The sequence below is a fragment of the Misgurnus anguillicaudatus genome, chromosome 21 (genome assembly GCF_027580225.2).
Source record: "Misgurnus anguillicaudatus chromosome 21, ASM2758022v2, whole genome shotgun sequence".
In the NCBI taxonomy this organism is placed as follows: domain Eukaryota; kingdom Metazoa; phylum Chordata; class Actinopteri; order Cypriniformes; family Cobitidae; genus Misgurnus; species Misgurnus anguillicaudatus.
In genome coordinates, this window is record NC_073357.2 from 2,297,998 (window position 1) to 2,316,879 (window position 18,882).

The window sequence follows — 18,882 nt, forward strand, 5'->3', positions numbered from 1 at the left end:
AAATGTATTAAAAGCAGCACCAGTAAATAATGAAATGTTCAGTATGTTTATTAATATTTCTCAGTCTGTACACAGTAACATAATCACTGTAATGAAACATCAAGCCGAACACATTCATAAAACATTCACAGCTGTTATCTTCAGCATTGATTCTCAGTACAATTGTTTCTCTGTGTTTTACCGGCCGATGTGTTTTCAGATGTCGTTTTTTTTGATGGTTTAATGATGCTGTTTATCCAGTCAGAATATTTGGGCACAAGAGTGTAGACGCCGGGTTTTCCTGTCCGTCCACATCCATCACCCCAACTGATGATACCATAGAGAAAACTGAAACCTTCACATTCACAGGCAAGAGGACCACCAGAGTCTCCCTGAACAGAATACACACACAACATGGATAATGTGTATATTATAAAATAAATCAATAGGTTAAATTAAATCATGTTTTTCTTTTTACCTGGCAGGCGTCTACACATGAATCACTTCCTGCACACAGCATTCCTGACCGAACCTCTGAGCCGTAAACCTCTGGAGATGAACAGCGCTCGAAGGGAATGATCTTAACTATACCCTCCATAAGATTAGAATATGAATTTGCCTCTGAAATACACAAACACAATGGACAATAGATGTAGATATTTACAATAGATCACAGTACTTCATGGCGCTTTCCAAGAAAAAATACATTTGAGACATTTACATACTGTAAAAAGTCTACAATGGCTATTGTGTGTGTGTGTGTGTGTGTGTGCACGCGCGCACATGCGTGTGTGTGTACTCACTTTCATGCATATGACCCCATCCTGAGATTTTACAGCAGGTGTTATCTGGAAACGTCATGTTTTTTCCCGGCAGGCAGATGGGTCTGATGAACTGTGTTTTCTGAGCACAACGTCCTTTTACCTTCTTCAGTTTCACTAACACTATAAACACAACACTTGTTACAAAACATGAACACACAAAAATACTTACTCTAACCAACAAAATATATGGCAACATATCATATAATGTGTTATTCTTCATATCATTTACAAACATCCATCATGCACTGACAATCATTCAAACAAACAACATGAACTCTAGAGATTGATGTTCTTTACTCTACAAGACACAAATAGTAAAGTAATAGTTATAATAACGTTTTTAGTTTAACACTTTCAAACTTTCATGTTATACCAAACCCATTTGACTTTTCTTCATCTGTGAAAAAACTAAAGATGATTTTAGAGTATCATGGCGTTATGGTATCTTGCCGTTACAGTGTAATGTTGCAATGGTATGATGACATTAAGGTATGTTACCATATGGTGACATTACAGTATGATGGCCGTTACAGTATGGCAATGTTACGTTATAGCGGTGTTACGGAATGATGACATTACAGTATGATAGACTTTAGAGCATGATGCCCATTACGATATTATGGACGTTACAGTTACTGTATAATAGACGTTACGGTATTATGACATTACGGTATGATGTGTTACAATATTATGGACATTATGGTATAATGGATGTTACGGTATGATGACGTTACAGTATGACAATGTTATGTTGTTATAACATTATGGTATGATGACATTACGATATGATGATGTAACAGTATGATGATGTTGCAGTATGATGAACGTTCCGGTATGATGGGCATAACAGCATGACAATGTTACGGTATGATGACATTACGGTATAATGATGTTACAGTTTGATGAACGTTACGGTATTATGGGCATTACAGTATGGCAATGTTAAGGTATGATGACATTACGTATGAGGTGTTACAATATGATGGACATTATGGTATGATGGATGTTACGGTATGATGATGTTACAGTATGACAATGTTATGTTGCGATAACGTTATGGTATGATGACATTACGGTATGATGATGTAAAAGTATGATGATGTTACAGTATCATGGGCGTTACAGTAAGACTATGTTACGGTATTATGACATAACGGTATGAGGTGTTACAATATGATGGACATTATGGTATTATAGATGTTACGGTATGACAATGTTACGTTGTGATAACGTTATGGTATGATGACATTACGGTATGATGATGTAACAGTATGATAGACTTTAGAGCATGATGCCCATTACGATATTATGGACGTTACAGTTACTGTATAATAGACGTTACAGTATTATGACATTACGGTATGATGTGTTACAATATTATGGACATTATGGTATGATGGATGTTACGGTATGATGACGTTACAGTATGACAATGTTATGTTGTGATAACATTATGGTATGATGACATTACGATATGATGATGTAACAGTATGATGATGTTGCAGTATGATGAACGTTCCGGTATGATGGGCATAACAGCATGACAATGTTACGGTATGATGACATTACGGTATAATGATGTAACAGTATGATGATGTTGCAGTATGATGAACGTTCCGGTATGATGGGCATAACAGTATGACAATGTTACGGTATGATGACATTACGGTATAATGATGTTACAGTTTGATTAACGTTACGGTATTATGGGCAATACAGTACGATAATGTTATGTTGTGATGACATTACGGTATAATGATGTAACAGTATGATGAACGTTCCGGTATCATGGGTGTTACAGTATGACAATGTTACGGTATTATGACATTACGGTATGAGGTGTTACAATATTATGGACATTATGGTATGATGGATGTTACGGTATGATGACGTTAGAGTATGACAATGTTATGTTATGATAACATCATGGTATGATGACATTACGGTATAATGATGTAACAGTATGATGATGTTACAGTATGATGAACGTTACAGTAAGACAATGTTACGGTATTATGACATTACAGTATGAGGTGTTACAATATGATGGACATTATGGTATGATAGATGTTACGGTATGATGATGTTACAGTATGACAATGTTATGTTGTGATAATGTTATGGTATGATGACATTACGGTATGATGATGTAAAAGTATGATGATGTTACAGTATCATGGGCGTTACAGTAAGACAATGTTACGGTATTATGACATTACAGTATGAGGTGTTACAATATGATGGACATTATGGTATGATAGATGTTACAGTATGATGACGTTACAGTATGACAATGTTACGTTGTGATAACGTTATGGTATGATGACATTACGGTATGATGATGTAACAGTATGATAGACTTTAGAGCATGATGCCCATTACGATATTATGGACGTTACAGTTACTGTATAATAGACGTTACAGTATTATGACATTACGGTATGATGTGTTACAATATTATGGACATTATGGTATGATGGATGTTACGGTATGATGACGTTACAGTATGACAATGTTATGTTGTGATAACATTATGGTATGATGACATTACGATATGATGATGTAACAGTATGATGATGTTGCAGTATGATGAACGTTCCGGTATGATGGGCATAACAGTATGACAATGTTACGGTATGATGACATTACGGTATAATGATGTAACAGTATGATGATGTTGCAGTATGATGAACGTTCCGGTATGATGGGCATAACAGCATGACAATGTTACGGTATGATGACAATACGGTATAATGATGTTACAGTTTGATGAACGTTACGGTATTATGGGCATTACAGTACGATAATGTTATGGTATGATGACATTACGTTATAATGATGTAACAGTATGATGATGTAACCATATGATGAACGTTCCGATATGATGGGTGTTACAGTATGACAATGTTACGGTATTATGACATAACGGTATGAGGTGTTACAATATTATGGTATGATAGATGTTACGGTATGATGACGTTACAGTACGATAATGTTATGGTATGATGACATTACGTTATAATGATGTAACAGTATGATGATGTTACAGTATGATGAACGTTCCGGTATGATGGGCATTACAGTATGACAATGTTACAGTATGATGACATTAAGGTATGAGGTGTAACAGTATGATGAAAGTTCCGTATGATGGGCGTTAAGTAAGGAATAATTGATGACAGGCCATTGAATTATAAGAAAATAATGCACACCCAAGGTAGTAATGGACCGGAGTCAATTATTCCGGTTATACCTCGGTTACCAAAAATATTGCTCTGGTGCCTATTTTTAAGACATTTTAAAGGTTAGGTGTGCGGAAAAATAATCAACACCCATGTAACATTTCTCAGCCAATCAGAATTAAGCATTCAACAGCTCTGTTGTATAAAGTATGACAATGTTAAGGTATGATGACATTACCTTGAGGTGTTACAATATGATGGACATTATGGTATGATGGATGTTACGGTATGATGACGTTACAGTATGACAATGTTATGTTGCGATAACGTTATGGTATGATGACATTACGGTATGATGATGTAAAAGTATGATGATGTTACAGTATCATGGGCATTACAGTATGACAATGTTACGATATTATGACATTACGGTATGAGGTGTTACAATATGATGGACATTATGGTATGTTGGATGTTACGGTATGATGCTGTTACAGTATAACAATGCTACGTTGCAATAACGTTATGGTATGAAAACATTACGTTATGATGATGTAACACTATGACGGTGTTACAGTTTGATGATGGACTCTTGTAAATAATTAACCTGGGTTCACTCCAAAAACAAGATGTACCGCATACACCATTGTTACTTACACAGTGCATGAAATAATTTGAACACATAGAAAATAACACATAATCTACTGTATAATATCAGGATTTTGAGGGTACAGTCATTTATTACTTCAAAGAAATCAATGGCGTGTGGTGACTAACAAATTATGTGTTATGCGCGTAGAAAATGTCTTAGATAAAAGAGACACTCTTGTTAGATACTTGCTTAATCTCATGAGAAATGAGAGGTAAGCAAGTGTCTTATGAGTATCTTGTGAATGCAAGCATCTCTTTTATCATAAACCTCTTTAATGTGTCTGCAGCAGGCAAATATTTTGACATGATGCACATAGGTTCACATGATGCACCGTACACATATTTTGCATTCCTGCCTCCTCAGAAGAGAAGTCACTGAACGCCACTGATTGAAATGTGTTAAGCACTAAACTAGTCTGTCTAATCCATTCTGACGCTGTGGCTTTATAAAACATAATAGCATAATAGCAATCTTAATTACGTTTAAAATTTCTTACGTTTGCAAACTCACCAATATCATTTAAAGTGGGCTCGTATAGAGAGTAATTTGGATAAAAAATATGCTTCTCAACTCCAAACGTCCTGGTGTTTGGACCCGTGTCATTAAAGACATGTTGGCCAAGAACAACCCGAATACTGGACAATAATGGACTAAAACAGAGAGAGAAAGAAAGCATTTTACTGCTATATACTTAAAAAGAGTAATCTAGAATAAAATAAATGTATTATCAAGTATTTATAAATGCAATTAAAATGAAAATGTATCAAGGTTAGGTGTACTAAATTGTGCAGTAATGTCAGATTTGTATTGTTAAAGCAACACACAAACATACTTGCGTAGAAAGCAGTGAGCAGCTGAAACGATCCAGCAGGGGGACACCAGCGTGCCCGCACAGAACTCATTTCCAATGTACAACGCTGCCATCCAGGGGTGAGCGCCAGCCAGTGAAGACGTCCCGCCAATGATACGACCCTGAATCACTCGCTTCTTGTGCCTCTTACCACACACAGGTGTCTTGGCAGGGGAACGCGATGGCCGTGGGAAAACTGGGAAAACAACTCGCCGAGTGACTGTGAGCGGAAATACAAAGAAAGTACATATATCAGTCTGACTACGGTATAAACTGTTCAGTAAATATATTATCTGAAAAGAATGTTGTAAATACTTCAGCAGTAACAAAGGGATCAGTCATATAATAAGAAAAAAATATTTACATTCCAAACCACAAATACAAAAATTACACATTTACATTAAAAATGGACACATGTTTTTATGCGCAAATCCTTGAGGTCGGTAATATTGACTGGACAAATGGCTTATGAATCAGGTTGATATATATATTGAACTGACAAATTATGTTTCTATATGCTAATAAATGAGGTATATAATATTGATATTGGACAAATAACGTTTTTATATGCAAATTAATGAGGTTGATCATATTGATTGGACAAATAACGTTTTTATATGCAAATTAATGAGGTTGATCATATTGATTGGACAAATAACGTTTTTATATGCAAATTAATGAGGTTGATCATATTGGTTGGACAAATAACGTATTTGTACTTAAAGGTGGAAAAGAGGATGTTTGTTTAATACATTTTTGCAATATTACCTGAAACTGTCTTTACTAAATGATAAAAGACTATTTATTAGGCGCACTGAAAGTAATAAAATTAATATATGTCATCTGTGCATAAAGTAGGGCCTTATAAACATCAGCCAATCGTTGATGCAATCATCGCAATCGTCATTGGCCCTCTGGCTTGTCAATCACTGCCATTACGTTTCTTGCGAGAGACGTGCGCGCTCCAGTAACGTTACACGAGTGACGCATGCGCATAGCGCATGAAACTCCGTCTTAAGTTTCGGTTTGTTTTCATTTTCGCTCCTGCTTTCCTCCTCGAATCTGCACCATGGAAGAGAAGAAACCCGAAATAGGACGCAAAAGAAAGAGTTTTTAAGTCGCTGAGAAGAGGAGAAAATTGTCAGAAGAATGTTATCTAACCAGAGTCGTTATTGGAGAAACATTTCAGCAATGAAGGAACAGAGAGGTGTCAGACGCGCAGGTCGCAAAAATTCTCTTTGACAGGTAACAGTGATTATTCTTTCTTTGTGGAATAATTATTGTTGTACTGTTATTCAGGTATATCGACGTTGTTCTTGTACTGTAGTTGTAAGTGACCAGTCTGCTACATGCTAGTTGAAATGGGAGTAGCGTCGACTGATCTAACTTTACGTCTTATGTGTTTATTATCATAATCTTTTCACATAATGAATCCACTGACGCGACACAGCATATGTCAGTGGTAAACAAACACTCGTGTTCAAATACTCGTGCACGAGTTATGGAAGGCGTTTCCTAGAAATGAGCTGTAAGGAGGGAGGCTGTTCTTGCGCATGCGCTTATTTAAAAAACTCAGTAACGGTCTTTGGATTCTCAGTCGGCGGAAACATCCTCTTTTGCGCCTTTAAATTGATTAGGTCAATAATAATGAAATGATAAATTGTTTTATACGGTAATGAATTGGGTCAATAATATTGACTGGACAAATAACGTTTTGGACACAAATTGATTAGGTCAATAATATTGAATTGACAAATTACTTTTTTTGTTGATGGTTGAGGTCAAAAATATTGATTAGACAAATAACATTTTATACTCACATTTATAATGTTGATAATATTGACTGGACAAATGGGATTCTATACGCTAATTAATTGTGTCGATAATACTGACTCGACAAATAACGTTTTTACAGGCAAATTTATGAGATCAATAATATTGATGATTGATAATATTGAATGGACAAATGGCGTTCTATCCTCTAATGAATGAGGCCAATAATATTGACTGGACAATAACGTTTTATATGCAAATGGGTAGTGTCGGTAATATTGAATTGGCAAATGATGTTTCTATTCGCTAATGTTTGGGTAGGGCTGTCACAATGATTAAATAATCATCTCCATTGCAATAGTTTGACCTCTTTGCAATGATTTCAGATCACCGCAATGATTGCATATCTCTTTAAAAACACAAGGGGGAGCTGTAGTGCCTGTATAAATGAGAGTATCAGATGGCGCTCCTTAACTGACAGTGTAACGCAAAAAATCTAAGCCATAGCTATTCAATACAAAAAACAGCATTTAAAGAAATGCTGCAAAACTTTGAACTGCCAGGTAAAGTATACATTTCCAAAACAGCAATTCCAAATGTAGGGAAGTGAAAGATGCTATTCTTAAGGATCTGTAAGGAGTTATTTTTTTGCAGCCACTACAGACATGTGGTCCAGTAGCGTTCTAATATGACCTTAATAGGATCATGTGTGAAAATTATTTCATGAACAAAAAAATGATAAGAATTAAATGTCAAAGCAATAAAACAGACATTCAATCATCATAATCCTGACAATTTATTAGACAATTAATCGCCAGCAAAATTTCATAACCGTGACAGCCCTGTGATTGGGGTCAATAATATTGATTAAACAAATCATGTTTTATATGCAAATTGATGATGACGATAATATTGACTGGACACATGAGATTCTATACTCTAATGAATAAGGTTCATAATATTGAAGTGATAAATTGTTTCTATATGTGAATTAATTAGGTCAGTTTTATTGATTAGACAAATATCATTTTATATGCGAATTGATGAGGCCGATAATATTGACTGAACTAACAATGTCGATAACATCTATTATATAAATAACGTTTGTATACGCAAACTAGTGAAGTCGGTAATATTGATTGGAGCAGTTTTTATACACAAATTGATGCCATCAAATAGGTCAATCAAATAATTATTTACACCATAATATCAATATAACAATAACAACAGAATTATAGTTGTCTTAGTATAGTTGTCAATTACTTGTCTTTATATTGTATGTTTAACTCTTTCCCTGTCATTGACGAGTTATTTCGTCAATTAAGAGAAAACATTTGCATAAAAACATGTTCCTGAGTTTTTATCGTAATATGTAATACCACGATTATCCACTAGATGCACTTACCCAATTTATAAAAAAAACTGAAGCAAAACAATTATTTTCTAATTTTAAACTCTGTGTATGTTTTGATAATCGTTCTGAATCTGATCTCTAACAAAATCACAAAAATGCAATTATTCAGCTTTTTGCTAAAAAAATATTGTTTAAGTAAATTACCCATATTTAAGAGTTTATAAGCAGATAAAAAATATAGATAGGATGAAACGTTTTTTCCTGTTTTGTTTGTTTGTTTGAAAGCAGAGGGTCTGTTCTTTCATTTTTTATATATTTGTATGTTTAAATATTTATATAAGAAAATTACAAAGCATGCGAATATTTAATAAAGTAAAAACTGAGACAACTAATAAATGATCAGTCATGTGTTTTTAAATAATAGGTACTACAATGTGAGGTAATTTGTTCCATAACCCAGTGCAAAGATACTATTACCTGTATCATATATCACTTAAATAACATTTAGGAGTGAAGAACAGGGACAGCTTGCTCAAACATGTCTGTATGGATTAACTCGTGTCTGAGCTAGGATCAGATTACAGTGTTTCACAGTGTTAATAAAACCCAAAACATGTTCATGATGTTCCAGGCCTGTGATATCAATGGATCGTGACCAAGAAACCTCTTGCCATGGGCAACACTGGTTTAGATTTAGTGTGTGTGTGTGTGTGTGTGTGTGTGTGTGTGTGTGTGTGTGTGTGTGTGTGTGTGTGTGTGTGTGTGTGTGTGTGTGTGTGTGTGTGTGTGTGTGTGTGTGTGTGTGAGTGATTTGACTGACATGGGCGCTTGGAGCAGCTCTGGATATCGCAGTAATCCCATGAAATATAGCTGCCTTTTATTGTGTAACACCAGGGCCGCTTGTCTTTATCTGGGTTCCTGCCAAATAAAGTCATGGAGACAATTAAGACAAAACTTTAATGGAAAATTTTTGTATAGAATGATGCTCGCTTGTAGATGTCTGTTAGTGTGTTTTATGTTATAAGAGCCCACAGCTGTTATTTAATGATATTCTGATCTCTATATATGTTAAAATCACAAAAAGCAGATTTGTTATGAAATCATCTATCAGATTCAGTACATAACTATGCATTTACCTGCAGTAAGAGTGTTCTCCTAATCCCCTGAGGAGGGCGCTGTCTACTGTATCTACTGTTAACTCATCATACAGCAGATCTGAGTTCCACGGCAGACACGGAGCTCCAGACACGGTCATGTTGGCTGTACCGCGGTACTCTTTGCCTGAATCACGGTAACACTGCTCTGCTGGGTCTGATCAATACAGAGGGAAATGTTATGAAAGTATGCAATGCAGATTGCTTCAATGCATTTTATGAATATATAGCCACAGAGTGATATTATCAGCATTACTATTTTTTAACCAATAATTACTGTAAACCAAAAAAGTAATGCATGATTCATTTTTTGAGGTGAGGCCAATAAAACGTTTGGCAGGAAAAATGCAAATCTAAACTACTGACTCAACCAGGACAGCAGGAAAAACTCCTGACATTTGTGAGCCTGCCTTTTGTGTGTGATTTATTGTTTATTGCATAAAATCCTCCTACATAATATAAAGAAGATTCTGGGAAAACTTTATATCTTTAACCCATTAACTGGCACCGCCCTTTTTGAGTGAGGGAGGGGGTGAAAAACTGATGTACACCTTCAAATTAATACAACTCTGGAATAAGTGAAACATAATCTTGATCATATTTCAAAGAAGACACTTTAAAGTTTGTCACTTAAAGCAACACTATGTAGTTTTTTACCTTTAAATAATGTCTCTAAAATTATTTTAGTGATAGAACAACTTTTAACTGGACAAATTGTACTGTTGCTGCAACCTGAGCAGCCTCCTAGCTGCTACAAGCACACTCTGAAAGTGGCGATGGAGGGTAGAGCACACAGCCCCGCCCCTCCCCCTGCCTGCAGAAGAGTGTCTGATACCAGGCACTGTTGCACTTTTCAACCACATGGGGGAGCTGTAAGTCATTTGTACATGGAAACTACATAGTGTTGCTTTAAGTGTCTGGATGTGAAAACAAATTGCAGTCTACATGTATTGTAATAAACAAAAATAATGCAATAAAGTATATATTTAATAGATAAAATTATAAAAATGAAAATGGCAGAAATGCTACAAAATTTAAGACATAAGTCTAAACTAGTTAAAATCATAATAAAATAAGGGTATTGTGTCACACTTTTAGTGGTTTTACCAACAACAGCCACTAGGTTTCAACAGTTTGCTGCATACTCTTGTCACAAATTAATAAATTACTGTCACTGCATTATTATTCATCCAAAAAGATTTTGAAATATAAAAACTACATTCTTAGAGCTTTCCAGAGATATATGTAGTTTGTCAAGTGCTTGTTTAGTGCTATACCAACACATTCTCACTCCCCAAGGCGTCAAAATCTAAAGCATGTTCAAACGCCTTCAGCGTCAGTATGAAGACACGAAGGGTGCCCCTATGCGTCACTATATCGACGAAATGGGAACTCCGTTGCTTTCATGCTAATCCCTCAGCGTTGAATATAGACGAAAGGGAATCCTGGAAGGTGATGCCATCATGTTATGCGACGATCGGCAGGATCATGCCGCTTCTGGACGGTAACTACTCAATTTTTTTCCAATTTTTAAACCATTGTCGCTTGGGGTTAGGGTTAGAGTTCGGGTTTGGGTTAGGATGTCTGTATTGGTTTATACTTTTTGTCTTCTGATTTTTAAACCATTGTTGCTTGGGGTTAGGGTTAGAGTTGGGTTTGGGTTAGGATGTAATTTTATGTAACAGAAAGTTATTCTAACCCTAACCCCAAGCGACAATGGTAAAAAATTTTGAACAAAAATTGAGTAGTTACCGTCCAGAAGCGGCATGATCCTGCCGATCGTCGCATAACGTGAAGGCATCACCTTCCAGGATTCCCTTTCGTCTATATCCGACGCTGAGGGATTAGCATGAAAGCAACGGAGTTCCCATTTCGTCGATATAGTGACGCATAAGGGCACCCTTCACATCTTCATACTGACGATGAAGGCGTTTGAACATGCTTTAGATTTTGACGCCTTGGGGAGTGAGAATGGGTTGGCTATACATATGTAAAAACAATTTGGGCCCGTGCCCTTTAAGAAACTCACTCTCACTACGTCATGTCTTTTACAAAATAGTGATGATATATGACAACTACACTCTTGGAGCTTTCCAATGATATATAGTTTGTCAACATTGTTTAGGTTTAGAATAAGGTATTAGTGTTACAAATATGTAATAACAACGTGGGCCCACCTGTGGACCCGTGGCATTTTAGATAATGGCTCTCACTATGTCATTAATTTACCAAAATGGTAATGAAAAATGAAAACTACCTTAGAGCTTTCAAAAGAAATATAGTTTGTCATGATTAGAATTTACATGCAAAACACTGAAGTAAACATAGGCGTCCCCCTTGCAGGACAGTGACATTTAGCAAGATATAAATGTTTTAAGGGACAATCATAAATGAATGAATTACTTTACCTACATAATTTATTTGATAAAACACATATCAAATGCTCACTGGACAGTGGTATTTAAGGGGTATTTTAAAGGGACATTCCACTTTTTTGAAGGTATGCTGGTTTTCCAGCTCCCCTGGAGTTGGGCATTTGATTTTTGCTGTTTTGGAATCCATTCGGCTGATCTCCGGGTCTGGCGCTAGCACTTTTAGCATAGCGTAGCACAATTCATTGAATCTGATTAGACCATTAGCATCACGCAAAAAAATAACCAAAGAGTTTCGATATTGTTCCTATTTAAATCTTGACTCTTCTGTAGTTAAATCGTGTACAAAGACAGACAGAAAATAAAAAATTGTGATTTTCTAGGCAGATAATCTGGCGTAATAATCAAGGATTTTGGTGATGTATGAGCATATTTAACTCATTCACCGCCAGCCTTTTTGAGGAAAGTTGCCCACCTGCATTTTTGTGATTTTAAAAAAAGTTTTACAAAATTCTTTGCAGGAAAAATTATGTTCTATAAATATATAAACATACAAATTGTATCAAATTAAAAAACACACACCTGCTTTCAAACAAACAATAAACAAACAAACAAAATGGGGAAAAAACGTTTCATTATATATTTACTTTTTCCACTTAATTTAACCACTGATATATGGATATTTCTCTTCAAAAATACAACATTTTGAGCAAAAAGCTTAAAAAATTGCGTTTTTGTAAAGGAATTTATGTTAGTGATCAGACTCAGAATGACTATCAAACATAAAGGCAGTTAAAATAAATCATTAAATCTTTTTAACTTCCGTTTTTGATAAATTCGGTTTGGCGCCATTAACTTTGAAATTCGTCCAGAAAGGCGTATTTATTAGTTAAATATTAACTCATAGTTGACGAGATAACTCGTCAATGGCGGTGAATGAGTTCAAATAAAGTGGAATGACACTTTAAGGGGATATTGACATCACGTATGATCACTTGAAATCAAACTTTAATACTCCAAATCTCACCATTAGATTATGAGGCTTTAACCTGAATTATGAAGACAGAATCCCATATATTTGCATGCTTGTCTGTGTGTGTGTGTGTGTATGTGTGTGTGTGTGTGTGTGTGTGTGTGTGTGTGTGTGTGTGTGTGTGAGTGTGTGTGTGTGTGTGTGTGTGTGTGTGTGTGTGTGTGTGTTGTATGTACTCACTGATGTTGCAGTATTGTCCAGCATATCCTGATGTGCATAAACACACCTCTTCACCTGTGGATTCAATCTTTCGACAAACTCCGTCATTGGCACAGCTGTTTCTCGAGCATACTACACACACACACACACACACACACACACACAAATCAGAGTTCAAAGTGAAACAGCAGCGGCCCTGAGCGATCAGGTATCAGGTGTTTAGGTTTCAGTAGGACGTACCAGTGTAACGTGCACGCTCGCAGGTGACCTCTCCACTGAGACACGTGCACAGCTCTACGTTCCTCTGGTAGATGCGTCCCCACGATTCTCCAATGTCATAGTGTTTCAGATGCAGGGGTTCAAAGCACTTCTCTACCAATCACAGCACAGATAAAAGACTACCATCAGATCAGACCTGGAGAATCAGCTCAGACCGATATCAGATAACACATATAAAAGATGATGAGATATAAACATCATACACCTCACAGGTAATGTGATAGTGTTGAACGGTGAGAGCTTTTCAGTGTATAAAAGAGCAATGGATGAATAAATGTGCTGGTGGAAAGCTCTCTCACTATTGCACAGTATTGTTGCTTGGCACACACATATTTACTAGCGTTATAAGAGTATACTGAATCAGGTTAGCCTTTATAATAAACATGATATTGTTAACTGGGATAACAATTTACATTAAACATAGGTTTAAAAGTTCCCGGAGATAGTGAATGATGTTTCTTGATTCTCATAATATGTGAGGCAGTGTAGGGTAAACATTTACCCCATTAACGCAGCACTTTGGTCCCAGAAAATTTCCTTAAAATTGGAGCCCAGTCTCCTGAAGATGCGTATAAATAGCACAAAGTGTAAAAATCGTGCAATACATACGCCAACTTCCACTTTGGCGTGCATATGATAAGCCAGTCCTTCCCATTCACTTAAACGGTGCATCTTTTTTGTTGTTTTATTTATTAGTTTCTCAATTTTTTTTTGCTTTTTTTACCATTTTCGCTTGGGTTTAGGGTTAGAACAACTTTTTGTTATAAAGACTTTTATAAGATGTCAAATAAACCTTTGGTGTCCCCAGTGCGTATGTGAAGTTTTAGCTTAAAATGCCCACCATATAATGTATTATAAGATGATAAAATTGACACTTTGTAGGTGTGAGTTAAAATGTGCAGTTTTTGGGGTGTGTCCTTTAAAATGCAAATGAGCTGATCGTGCAAACACTGATCACCATAATAGTGGTTTGTTGAAATTGAAACTCATTTGTGCTGTCAATTATTCTCTCTCTCTCTCTCTCTCTCTCTCTCTCTCTCTCTCTCTCACACACACACACACACACACACACACACACACACACACACACACACACACACACACACACACACACACACACACACACACACACTAAATGGCAGTGCCGTGGTTGGATAGTTGCAAAATTTGTTTTTCCAATTCTTTTTCAATAACATTTATCCTTCCAAGAGCACCAGAGGATACAAGGGATACCAGCAGCGCTCCAGTTCCCCTTTGTTTAGTTGCAAATGGGTATTGGATAGTTGCATAAAGAGCAGTATTATTATAACAAGATCCCCTTCTGACATCACAAGGGGAGCTAAATTTCAATAAGCTATATTTTCACATGCTTGCAGAGAATGGTTTACCAAAACTAAGTTACTGGGTTGTTCTTGTTCACATTTTCTAGGTTTATATAAGCACTGGGGACCCAATTATAGCACTTAAACGTGGAAAAAGTCAGATTTTCATCATATGTCCCATTTAATTATGACACATGTCTTTACAGGATCTTTATGGCATGTGTGTGAATGCACACACAGATTCTGGAAAATCATTGGCAGTGTGAATGAACCAAAAATCAAACAATCACATTTTAATCGGTTCAATCGCAATCAAACGGACCCATTTTTTGTGTCTTTTTCATAATCTCTGTCTAAAAGGTTTTTTTTATAGTGCAATAAATGATTTTCACTAAAGTTGACTGAATCATGAAAATCCCCAATGCCCATTTTATTATCTTCTTTACTGTTCTTCTGAAGAAACGCTGTCCCCGACACTTCTGATGTCATGATTGTGAGTAATTGAATTATCATGATTCAGTAAACTAAAACTTTTTACGTCAATTAAGATTACCAACATATGTCTCTCTCTACACATCATGGTTTCAGGTCTTCATCGATGTTGGTTGTAAAGCAGGCTGATCTTGTGAAACCTTGGAAAACCTAGAAAACGTTCTGCTTTTATTGCTAAATCTCATTAAAAATACCAATGAGCAAAAAGCAACAAATACAGCGGGACAAACTCCAAACTAACTTTCCTTTATAATGAAACACTATTGACAGTGCTTAGAGACTGATATGTATTATTTTGAGACGATCAACACGTCTGATTAACCAATCGACAGACGTTCGCTTCCTCTTGCGTCAGTTCCAAAATCAAGCAACAACGTCAGTGGAGAAATACAACTTCTGCTTTTTATGGGTGTGTGAATCTTGAGTAATTATGATGTTATTAAGTGTATTTTGTGTATATGACAAATTCGGACATACTACTCGCCTTGCATACATTTTCACCTACTATAGTATGAAAGTAGATGATTTCAGACACAAGGAATCAATAACACATAATGACGTCATACTGAAGTATGAGGCAGCATCACTACACACACTTGTGTAATGTGTGTGCGTGCGTGTGCGTGCATGCGCAGACTTACTGTTTTCACACAGAGCTCCAGTGAATTCATTGTTACAAACACACTCAAATGACTTCAGATGAGCAGGGACACACACGCCACCATTCAAACACGGGTTTGACCGGCAGTCGCCCAGATCCCTGCGAGATGAAAAAAAGCCTGCTGATAGGAAAACAAACATAAATACATTAATAAGTGGGAACAAACTTGCTTATCAACATCACATCAGGGCCAAGTCATGTGTGCATGTGTCAAATCAGAAACTTACTCACATCATACACAACGCTCTCTGATATATATATATATATATATATATATATATATATATATATATATATATATATATACATCCCTACATCTGAACCAGAGCCGACACATTTAACCTCACTCTGCACATCTGCTGTTATAAACACCAATGTCCGGAGGACCGTCTCTTCCAAACAAAACGTGTCTTGCTCACGCATTAACGTAAACACATCCGTCAGAAAGAGAAACAATCGTAATGGACGCGATCGGAAGCACAATCACAGATGGGGACGTTCATAACACTGTAACCGTGATTACACAAGACCATTAAAAGATGTTACTCACCATTAAAGAGCCGTGTGCGTGGACTACACACTCCCCACTGATGGTCGCGGTCAAAGTTGTGTGTGAGTGAACACCTTCACAAACAAAAACACAATGACTCAGTTATTCCAGTAGGACGCAAAGATGGAAAGCACAGATAGATGCAATCTGCGGCAATGGGCCGAAACCGACCCAAAAATGGGTATTGGTGGAAGAAATTAAATCAGGCAACGGACAGCTTGCGTGACATGTCTTCATCCTTCAAAACCCATAAAACAAAACTACACAAGATAAAAGAAACAACACACACTGCATTTAAATGGGTTCATGTGCAGCAATGAAGTGAATTATTGGTGGCCAAAGTGTCTTGGGTCACCACCAGCAAAATCTGAGGAAGGAAATAAAGCAGAAGCACTGATCTCATAAGCATTCAAGCAGCACAGCCAAACAAATCCTCCTACATGTATAAACTCACTGGAGAGATCTGTACACACTTGCTTTAGTAATAAGAGAAACTGTAAAGCCACACGCCTCTCTTTATCTCTCATCTCTCTGTTTGATAAGACCCTTTGAAAGTATTTATGAAACCGGTACTATGAGTTATTCGCTCATGGATGTGATGTGAAAGACACATAAAGAGCAGAACAGTTTCGATCATAATAAGAGATGAACTGGGGTCTATGGTCAGAGTTTGGGGGAGTTCAGCTGGGTGATGGTTAGTCGGATGGGTTGGTGTTATGACTATGGGTTACACAACAATTAATGTTGGGTTATGATTCATGAAATGGTTAGGGTTGAGTTAAGGATCTGGTTTGATCTGGAAAAGGATCTGAATTGAGGTTAGTCAGGATAAAGATGTACTGTAGCTAGGTTAGTATCTGTGTTTGGTTTCAGTGGGGTTACCTTTGCTTTGGTGCTGGTTTATGATTGTGTTCAAGCAAGGTGTGCTAAGGATGAGGTTAGGTTTAGGATGCATTTATCATAGATTTTTTCCCTGCTGTCTGTGATCCTAGTAGAGGAGATCTGCGACACATCAGCTCTGCGGAGGTCTTGATTTTTTTGCTAGCAAATAGTTGGAGCGCAGCTACATTTGCGTGCATTACAACATTATCAGTCTTTGATCCTGTGTGTGTGTGTGTCTGTGTGTGTGTGTGTGTGTGTGTGTGTGTGTTTGTTTGTGTGTGTGCGTGGATCAACACTTACCAGGCCTTGTTAGAGTTTAGTGGAATACACTGTTGATAAATCGTCCCACCAAAGCGAAAAGGAAACTTGCACTGCTTGCCATCTGTTGTAAGAACTAAACACGGGCGCGCGCGCGCACACATCCATTAAACACTGTTTACAACTGTTATGAGAAACAGAGCAACTCTGAAGCATTGGACCCAGTTCATACCTTTTTGAGTTAAACCGTTGGCCTCTGAGAGAGCTAGAAGATCAACACCAGGTGGCTGCTTGCGCTTTAAAACACAAATAAACAAAACCCAAGAAGAGAGAAAAATAGATTTCTGAATGCGCGTGCCAAACGTATCCTAAAAAACTACAAAACACACATCATCAGGACACTTACCGATTGAGCACAATGCAAACAGGGTAATAAAATAAAACACGAGAGGAGAATAAGAAATAATCGACGCGTAATAGCCGGAGAAGAATCCAAGCTCGGCATTTCTGGACGCGCTGTTCTCTCTCCACACAGAAACTCCTGGGAAAAGTGTCAACACAAGACCAGAGTCTCTGTCCTGAATAGAAGCGTCATCTGCAGCTTTCCTCCATTATATCCCGGGGCGATTGATGAATGGATGCGTAAAAGCTCTCCGCAGGAAAAGTCAAGGGAGTTCCCACGAGAGAACCCTGTGATGACACTTGGTGGAGCACGCAAGAGCCCGTGATGTCATGCTGCTGCAAATGCTTTGATTTCATGCTGTTGTCACGGGCGACGGAATCCACCCACTGATGTTGCGCACCTCTGCGCGGAGACTCTGAACACCTTCGGATGCGCGTCACTGCTTCACTTTCACATCAACAATCATCCGTCATAGACCGAAACTTCCTTGAGAGTGAAAGCAGAGAGAGAGAGAGAGAGAGAGAGAGAGAGAGAGAGAGAGAGAGAGAGAGAGAGAGAGTGTGTGTGTGTGTGTGTGTGTGTGTGTGTGTGTGTGTGTGTGTGTGTGTGTGTGTGCGCGCGCGCATAGCACAGCTGGAAATACAAATGTACAGTTTTTGTCATTCCAGTAAGGCACAAAAACATAAAAATTATGTGAGTAAGT

General features: G+C 37.1%; 1 protein-coding gene across 2 annotated transcripts; it reads right to left on the reverse strand.

Moving 5' to 3' along the window:
• Positions 1-32: 32 nt before the first annotated feature.
• Positions 33-18,661, reverse strand: LOC129415818 (hepatocyte growth factor activator). Of its 2 annotated transcripts, none has more exons than XM_055170086.2 (14): positions 18,183-18,661; positions 18,009-18,072; positions 17,819-17,912; positions 16,637-16,710; positions 16,067-16,204; positions 13,573-13,704; positions 13,354-13,464; positions 9,751-9,925; positions 9,435-9,532; positions 5,470-5,707; positions 5,148-5,287; positions 783-923; positions 458-600; positions 33-371 (listed from the first exon to the last, which is right to left on the reverse strand). In XM_055170086.2, the coding sequence occupies exons 1-14, from the start codon at positions 18,279-18,281 to the stop codon at positions 141-143; spliced, it is 1,878 nt and encodes a 625-aa protein (XP_055026061.2). In that variant the 5' UTR covers positions 18,282-18,661; the 3' UTR covers positions 33-140. The 2 variants fall into 2 exon arrangements, with proteins under 2 accessions (XP_055026061.2, XP_055025985.2); XM_055170010.2 differs by having other exon boundaries at positions 16,067-16,207; positions 18,183-18,660.
• Positions 18,662-18,882: the final 221 nt, after the last annotated feature.

Excerpts from the sequence above, each read along its gene's own strand:
- LOC129415818 (XM_055170010.2), bottom strand. The coding sequence starts at position 18,281 with ATGCCGAGCTTGGATTCTTCTCCGGCTATTACGCGTCGATTATTTCTT. Across the intron at positions 13,705-16,066 it reads TGGAGCTCTGTGTGAAAACA|AGAAGTGCTTTGAACCCCTG; the intron begins GTAAGTCTGCGC and ends TGTGATTGGTAG. Across the intron at positions 5,288-5,469 it reads GCTCACTGCTTTCTACGCAA|TCCATTATTGTCCAGTATTC; the intron begins GTATGTTTGTGT and ends TCTCTGTTTTAG.